This window comes from Gadus chalcogrammus, chromosome 15, assembly GCF_026213295.1.
Source record: "Gadus chalcogrammus isolate NIFS_2021 chromosome 15, NIFS_Gcha_1.0, whole genome shotgun sequence".
NCBI lineage: Eukaryota > Metazoa > Chordata > Actinopteri > Gadiformes > Gadidae > Gadus > Gadus chalcogrammus.
The window spans coordinates 12,229,492-12,238,415 of record NC_079426.1 but is presented as its reverse complement, the minus strand read 5'-3'; the positions used below and the strand labels follow the sequence as shown (position 1 = coordinate 12,238,415).

The window sequence follows — 8,924 nt, the reverse complement described above, 5'->3', positions numbered from 1 at the left end:
TCATTGCAACTATGCCTCATTTTGTATTAATTTAGGCCAGATATTTATCCACAGTTTGACCATTTCAGATTTTGAGTTATTGTATTTATTTTTCCCTGATTTTTGTGTGATGGTTACACCTCGTCGAATTTTTATATCATTGAGAAAAAAAATTAACTCACCCCATATAGGCCTAGTATGAGGAAAGTAGAGCGAATGTTCTCGTGTTGCTGCTATAGGCGAGAACTCGCGTAGTCGAGCGCCACTGCTTGACAGGAACCGTCAGAGCTCCATATATGGTCAAAGAAACGCCCCGTGAGCGTCATATTCTGACAGAGCCTCTCCCGTGGGTTTAGAGTTTTGGCTCCCGGGAAAGATTTCAGTCCTCCGGGAAAGAGGGCTTAGTTTTGCATGTTCCCATCCATCGTGCACGACGCGAAAGGCCCCTTATCCACATCTCCTGTGTACAAGGAACACCTCCACGGTGATCAGCCTCTGCCTCGTGTTTGTCTTGTGGAGAAGCAGCAGCAGCACCTTTTCCAGGAGTGCTTTATTCAACTCGAGTCCTGACGCTTTTGGACGCGGTGCTTCGGGGATGTCGGCACTTTGAGAGCTGCAGCATCACCCAAACAACCCAAACAACTGCCATCGATTTTTCTGTGAATAGCAACAAAAAAACAAAACAGAAAAAACAAAAAAACAAAGAGGAACAATAGCAACAAAAAAAAATCGCGTCTATTGAACAATTCACGTTTTTTTTCTTCTTCTTGTTCCCCTGTCTGTGGATAGCACTCCAACTAAGTACGGCACTTTGAGACTTGTTCACATCGTTCCAAGTCAGGACAGACAGAAGAGGGAGACGAGACCTGTGGACCAGCCGTTCCCTCGCACCGCTCGCGACTGATCCCGCAAAACCCTGAAGGATACCGCGTGTGGACGTTTATTTACCCTCATTTCGCAGGAGGCTCCCCCTTTTGCACGCAAATTGTCCTAAATGTTTGGGATTCAGGAAACTATATCGCGGGGTGGCACCACGATGAAGGAGGAACCGCTCGGTGGGCTCAATTCGGTCCGCTCGTGGATGCACACAGCTGGGGTGGTGGACGCGAACACAGCCGCCCAAAGGTACGCATGCCAAATCATCTGATTTTCTCACGCATTCCTCATATCGACCCTCAATCCCCTCAATACTCTGTATCAATTACGGTCTCCCTATGCCCCCCTTCGGCTTTCCCCCTTCTTTCATTACCAGCAGTTCGCCTTTATTGTGACAAATCAAGAAATATCCCGCACTCCAAAACGTGGTTGTGCATCTCTTCCATGTTTTCATCAGCAGCTCCATCATCATCTCTCCCTCGTGTGCGGTACTTAACCGAGCTGCTCTCTCCTTCTCTCCCCGCAGCGGTGTTGGCTTGGCACGGGCACATTATGAAAAGCAGCCCCCCTCCAACCTCAGAAAATCCAATTTTTTCCATTTCGTCCTGGCCCTGTACGACAGACAGGGTCAGCCTGTGGAGATCGAGAGGACAGCTTTTGTGGACTTTGTGGAGAAAGACAAAGTAAGCAACAACCAAACAAATGTAGTGTATCCCTGTGAGCAGGGATAGTCCTTGCATGATTTTCTGCAATAATATTTATGTCTCGTTCGAAATGTCAACCAGATACAGGAGAAGGAAGGAGTCACGAATATTAATCATGATAGGCCTATCTGTTTTATTTTGTATTTTTTGAATAACTCGCTGTGGCCAGAAAGTGGTTGTAAGTCTTGATTAAGGGGTCAGACTTCACACTTCTAAGAAACCATACAACCAGATGTGTGAAAAAACCTGTATATTATATTTCTCTGTGGATGGTTAATTTTCACCAATTATTGTTTCCACCAGGAACCAAACAGTGAAAAAACGAACAATGGGATACATTACAAACTACAGTTATTGTACAGCAATGGTGAGTTCTGCATTCAATCTGTAGCCAAACAACACAAAATACAACAAAAATAAATACTTCACTTGTAATAGGCCTAGGCTACTACTAATATTACAAATAATACAAATAACTATAAAATGACTGAAATTGACGTCCCAACACACACTTATCCTGTTATGCTGCTCGCCTTTCAGTTTTTTAATCGGAGTGAAAGGGACAAATTCCTCTGCCCCTTTTACTGCCTGTCTGTCCAAATGAACGTCCTAACAAATCATGTATTTCCTTCTCCAGGAGTCAGGACAGAACAGGATCTTTACATACGGTTAATCGATTCAATGACAAAGCAGGTAAGCAACTGTTTCTTTTTTTTTTATAATTTGAATAAATCCTTTTCTTTGGCTCCCGGGGTATACTTAGACTCGAGTGTCAGTCCCTCTGCCATGTGTTCATTCTGAGATGCGTTTGAAGGGCATTGTGTGAGCAAAAATATTGAAATATAGATTACTGTTTGCCCGAAAGGAAAGGCAGCTCCACTTTCGCGTGTTTGGTCGTGTAATATTACAACACTCCCAAATGTTCAGCAGTGCTTGGACTTTCTTAAGTCATCATTCAATATTTACAAATAATAACGGGAATAATGGTAATTAAATAATCTAAATAATCTAAAGCGAACTGCAACGCCTAAGTGAATATAATTTGATTTCTTAATAGCCTACATATATTTTATTCTCATAAAATCTCCAGTCAATCTATATTTCAGTGTGCTTATAAAACAATTACCCAACGCGTTGCCAGTTTTTTTTTTGTCATATATATATATATATATATATATATATATATATATACATATATATAGGCCTATATATCATACACACCGGCCTACATTTAGAAAACCCATTAGAAATTAAAGTATGGGGCGACCCCGTTTGTGCATGTGAGTTGTGCGTTTCCGTTTTTAACTGGAGGGTTAAAAACAGCCCGGATAGAGCCGTGAAGCCACTGTAGTCGCAGGCATGCATTCCTGTGCGAATGATCCGAGTCAATGACGCAGAACAAGCAGTTTATGGATTTCTGTTTCTACAGCTGCAAAGAGCGACATAAATCAAAGCAATATAGATAATCGCATTGCCCCCCCCCCCCCCCCCCCCCCACCCCTCAACTAAAAGATACACCGCGTCGAGCAGGATAACAATTTACATCGAGGATGTTCCCTTTTTAAATTTTATTTTTAAATGTCACTTTTTTTATTATTTATTTCCGAAGTCATGTTTGTCGGCCACATCATAAATTAAACGATGCAAAAAACAACAACTGACAGCTCGTAAAATAATAAAAAAGATTTATCCTGTATTGCTTTGAAATTTTAGTTCAAACATGGCGTTTTTTTTTCTCTCTGATCACTTAAAGGCCTGTATCTGGTACTGGAGGTAGTGTGTGTGTAGTGCCTACTATGGCAGCAACCACTTTACAAGTTGTGGTGTTGAGCCTGAGTACAGCCTGCGAGGGATGGAGTGGCTCGCATCCGGAGAGAAGGGGAGACAGGAGGGGAGGCATCGAGGAGGGAGAGAGAGGGAGAGGGAAGAACTGATAGCTCCCGCGCCATCTGTTTCAGCCAATGCTCAAAAATTACTCAACCGTACCGCCAGACACCGCTTTTTATCCACAGAAAGATCATTGTTAGCGGCTCAAAATAAACAACAGATTGCCCATTAACACTTTCCCCCAAATATCCCCAGATTATAAGCATATTGATGGCACTTCTATTGGATCTCTCGTCGTGAAAATCCCTCTGTCGCTTTCTCTCCCTCTCTCCCCCTTTCTCTATTTAGCCCTCTCTTTATCTCCGTGTTGAAATGTTTTTTTTACTCCTATTGTGGCATGCAAAATAGCTAATGATGATAATTATGATAATTAGGCGTGTTTTTTAATAGTAGGCCTATGTTATACAGACACTGGTAATAATGCTATATAAATAATAATAAAAAGATCTATAGGCCTACGCTACTAACGCTTATAATTAAAAACAATTGCTGTATTATTATTTATATTATTTATAATATAAATACAATAAAGGCCTTGACCTTTATAACATTAATATAAATATTAATATTACAAATATTGATAATACAAATGATATTGATGTAATAGTATTTGGTCGTGTTATGCTGTTTCAAATATATATATATGTAAGTCCTTATTTATTCGTGGCCAAATATAGGCCTAGTACTTTTGATAAAATGCATATTGCATATTATTTTGTGTTAAAGCATAGCCTACATAAATCCCTAATTCATTGATATTAGTAATTCCCTTTTTTCATTGGGGGTATCTTACTGTAACTCATTTCTACGTCCGTGATAATTGTGACGTGATGGTGTGACCCCTGGTTCCTCCCTGGTGTATTTAACGTTTCGCCCCTTCCCCTGTCTCTCCCTCCAAAGGCGATAGTGTACGAAGGCCAAGACAAGAACCCAGAAATGTGTCGAGTTCTCCTTACCCACGAGATAATGTGCAGGTAAGCATATCGCGTCGTGTGTGTCCATCCATTCAGCAGACACTTGCGGAAGACATTTCACCACGAGGCCACGTCGAGCTCTGAGCTGAGCTGAGCCATGATGCAATCATGTATCAAGTATAGGCGACTATATTCAATCTAGAATGCCTAGCACAGACAAAAAACCCTGATCATATAATATGATGACTATTGCTCTGACACCGGGAACTATATTGGACTTGGACTATTCATGCAGGCCCCTCACATCGACTATAAACGACACATTCTCCCTCCCAAAAAAAACACGCTCTCGAAGACATATTTAGATTTGGGATAAGTCTGTCGACTGTCTCTCATCGTCACAGTTATCAGTTTATCGACTCTCCCTGCTGGTCTCTTTCCTTCCTTCTTAGACCACAGTGTTGTCAGCCTCTCGTTGATGCCCACCTGTCGCCAATGATCAGCCGGGCTTTTAGCGTTACTTAACCACATAAATCTGCAGCTCTCATGTTGCGCCGCCATTCAACGCTGTCATTGATACTTAAAGGGGAATACGCGCTTTGTTGTTATTGTGGAGCTCGCCGGCTGAACATTGAATTCGGATACTGTCGGTTAACCTCCCCCCTTTGTTACACCGCGGTATTGTTCGGCACTGAGCAGGTTGAGCGCAAGTGGAACCCTGAGAGAGAGGGAGGGAGGGAGAGGGGGGCAGAGAGAGAGAGAGAGAGAGGGAGAGAGAGAAAGAGAGATTTGTCTTTTTCCATGCATAAACTCATCACTCACGCTCAATTTATACATGCATCCATCACTTACTTTGTGACACATTGAATATGCTTTTGCTTTCGAGGTAATATTTTCTGTCACTGGGGGGTGGTGTGGGGGGGAAGTGCATTTTGTTGTAAAATGAGCAAGTACTTGAACCCGCGCACATAATGAAGCAAAGACGACACAAACGCACCGTACAATTTATGTTTTCATTTGAGGACTTCATGAGCATAATGTAGGCCTACTACCACCGCTCTATTCTTAATTTTATTTTGACTTGTAAAAACCTTTCCCTTCAATTATATTTGCCTATTCGCTGCGGTAGTAGACCTACCATGTGGACGATTATCAATAAAATCTTGATCTCAGTCAATATTTCCACAGAGAGATATGCTAATGTAAGACATTCAGGCCTATATCCTCTACGGTTCACTGACAGTAGTGTGTTGTTCTTCCTGTGGCCATATGGCATTAATCAATTCTCATGCACATATTTGCGTTAGTTGTATATATATGTTTTCATTTGAAATGGATGTTGGCTGATGTTTCTTCTCAGTTTCTCCACCTCTCTTTCTCTCCCTCTCTCTTACACACAAGCACACACACACACACACACACACACACACACACACACACACACACACACACACACACACACACACACACACACACACACACACACACACACACACACACACACACATTGATTCAAGTTACAAAAATCAAAAGATGTCGAGACAGCTAGCGAGCTAGCTAGCATATACGCTCTAAGGGAGAGAGGAGGGTTTTTGTGGAGAACATGCGGTGGGGAAGATAGATTAGTGCTTTTGAGGGCATAATTGATAAATGCCCCGCAGAAATATTGGTTGAGGGTGGCACCTTGCATCTCCCTAAGAAATAGCAGCTTGGCAATTAGAGGTAAACAAAAGCAGAAGCTGTTGTAAGTGACTCCCCTGCCTTCTGGCTGCAAGCCCCGCTCCCCTCCCCTACAACTCTTAGCCAAACAACACAACATGTTGTTTTCACCCAGCGTCTCCTAGATATTTATTTTTTATTTATTTTATTTTATCAGCCGTCAGCATCAATGGATGAGACAAGGTAGTGGAAAAAAAACAACTAACAACCAAACACAAAAAACACCACAACCCCAAAACAAACAAAGTTTCTTTTTACGTTTGTTATTTCATGTCATGTGACACGTATGAAATCTATGTGTCGATTGAGGGAGAGACTGCTAGAAGTGGTGGCGGTGCCTTGGTTGTGTGTGTGTGTGTGGTGGTGTGTGTGTTGTATTTTTTTAACACAATGTGTGTCTGTGTTCCCAGCCGGTGCTGCGACAAGAAAAGCTGTGGGAACCGAAACGAGACTCCTTCAGACCCTGTGATCATCGACCGGTAGGCTTCCCTTCTACTACACCTTCTCCTGTGTGTGTGCGTGTTTATGCATGTGTGTGAGTGTGTGCGCAGGATGGGTGGAGAAGTGACAGAGTGACCTCCTGAGAGTGATTTTGTGAACGGGTGAACGCGGGAGCTGTTAAACATACACACACAAAAACAAAAATACAAAACGGTTTGGAGCAGATGGATACACGATATACGATAAGCATGGGAGTTACCGGAAGTCTGGAAGGTAACGGCCTTGTGGTGTGTGTGTGTGTGTGTGTGTGTGTGTGTGTGTGTGTGTGTGTGTGTGTGATAGAGTGAGGTGTAAGCGCCCAGGTGGGGCCAACATCCTTCCACTTTCGCACCACCCGTGCGTGTGTGTGTGTGTGTGCGCGTGTGTGTATGCGTGAGAAAAAGTATCTTCGACATGGGACAAGCAGAGGGGCGTCTTTCCAAGCGTACCTGTGCTCAGAGGGGGAGGTCACCACCTGGGGTAGGAGCTGGGGGGTCCCTTGGATCAGAGTTGTTTCCATCGTCACGGCGACATGCTGGGAACACGGCTAATTGGCTCAGGTGTAGCTCTGCTCTGGGTCCCACCCCCTTTTGTGTTGAAACGGCATCGGCGATGCTTTCACACAGGCAGTAGTTTGTTGTTTTTACACCTTACCTTCTGTCAAATTAGGCGTCCGTTTGGCGGCTGGGATTTACAACCACAAAGAGATCATGTTAGGTTGACCCGCACGGTGAAAGTACGGCATGTTAATAAAGTTTTTTTTGGATTTGAATTTACAAGGTGAAAAGTGAGGGGCGCCGGGGGGAGGGGGGCGAGATATTGGGCGGAGGTTTGGGGGTGAGGCTGGAAGGTCTAGTAGAGTTTAAGAGATCACAGGCGAGGTCAAGGATGCCAGGTTGAGATTTGTTTTTTTCATGTTTCATATACAAGTGGAATAATAAAAAGAGCACAAAAGGTATTTTATTTCTAATTGTCCCAATGCGTGTGTGTGTGTGTGTGTGTGTGTGTGTGTGTGTGTGTGTGTGTGTGTGTGTGTGTGTGTGTGTGTGTGTGTGTGTGTGTGTGTGAAAACGACAGTATATCATGACCAGTGAGCTTCCCCTTCAACGGGCTGTATGTGCGAATGCTTGGGCCGAGGTGGTGGTGATGAATGCACGACAGTGAGGCAGAACAGAGTAGAGAGGACGGGGATGTCGGGGGCAGGGGTGAGGTGGTGGTGGGTTGGGGGGGTTGGGAGTGTGGTAGGCTAGTATTCCTCGATCTAAATGTAACTCTCACCACGTCGTGGCGGGGACGGGCAGCAATGCTAATGTTTGACTAGCCAGAATCACTGTTTGCTTAGCGGAGAATGCCCGCTATCTGACAGAGGGGGGCGGTAGGGGGGGACAACTCTCTTATTAGTAATCAAATAGGGCTGAGCAGTTGTGCCTGCCACTCCACCCCTGGCGGCTTCCCATGCATCAGGAAGTAGCCGCCCGGCATGCCCTGGGAGCCTGCATGGATTACCAGCGCTACCGCTGTCTGGGCGCGCACGTACGGGCACGCGCACACCCACGGGCACACACACACACACACGCACACACACACACATACAGAAGGAGAGAAAGCGAGAATGAGAGGGAGAGAGAGAGAGAGAGAGAGAGAGAGAGAGAGAGAGAGAGAGAGAGAGAAAGAGAGAAAAAGATAGAGAAGGAGAGAGAGAGACCAAGGCGCTGACAGACAGAGTAGACAGAGCGAGTGACAGACGTGCTTAACATAGACCGTGTGTGGTGGGCCTGTTGTTTATGCCGCTGGTTTCGCCTCTCGGAGATTGTTTACACTAGACGGCTATGCTGCTACTGTAGGGTACGGCGGTACTCCAATGACCGGTCACGATTGGTTGTCTGTGGCTTAATTTTTTTGCTGCTTTGACGGTTTACTGCTATTTATGTAGTCATCAGTGTATTATATTACGGAACCATAACCTGACTCTTGGTGATTCACATTTTTTAAATAATAAATGAAATCCAATGCTGCTTAAATAGTCTCTGTATATTTTTAAATACACATTATCTTCTGAGCTAAACGATGACCTTTGTGGTCCTGTTCTTTGATATTAGCATAGCATAACGTCATTCTCTTTTCTTCAAAGAGCAGTGTTTTGGGGGCGAGGTAAAATTTAATATGATCGTTTTTTTTGTTGCAGTAGAGACAATAGTTTTCACACTGAGACAGTGAACCATAGGTGTGTGTGTGTGGGTGTGTGTGTGTGTGTTTGTGTGTGCGTGTGTGTGTCCTTTGGTCAATTTCCGCTGCTTTCATGTTGCCACTGCATTGTTTGCCCTCCTTCTTCTCCGGACACGTACAGGAGTATCGTGGCACTATT

The 8,924-nt window shown here is 44.1% G+C and overlaps 1 protein-coding gene across 1 annotated transcript; it reads left to right on the top strand.

Annotated features, from left to right (window-relative positions):
* The first annotated feature begins 350 nt into the window (after positions 1-350).
* On the top strand, positions 351-6,732 carry LOC130404449 (transcription factor COE3). Its single transcript, XM_056609170.1, has 6 exons — positions 351-1,104; positions 1,382-1,538; positions 1,863-1,926; positions 2,197-2,252; positions 4,347-4,420; positions 6,490-6,732. The coding sequence occupies exons 1-6, from the start codon at positions 974-976 to the stop codon at positions 6,560-6,562; spliced, it is 555 nt and encodes a 184-aa protein (XP_056465145.1). The 5' UTR covers positions 351-973; the 3' UTR covers positions 6,563-6,732.
* Positions 6,733-8,924: the final 2,192 nt, after the last annotated feature.

What these genes read in the sequence shown, in the direction of transcription:
- LOC130404449 (XM_056609170.1), top strand. Translation starts at nt 974, where the DNA reads ATGTTTGGGATTCAGGAAACTATATCGCGGGGTGGCACCACGATGAAG. An exon ending in ACTTTGTGGAGAAAGACAAA is followed by an intron (nt 1,539 to 1,862) that starts GTAAGCAACAAC and finishes TGTTTCCACCAG; the next exon opens with GAACCAAACAGTGAAAAAAC. An exon ending in ACAGTTATTGTACAGCAATG is followed by an intron (nt 1,927 to 2,196) that starts GTGAGTTCTGCA and finishes TTCCTTCTCCAG; the next exon opens with GAGTCAGGACAGAACAGGAT.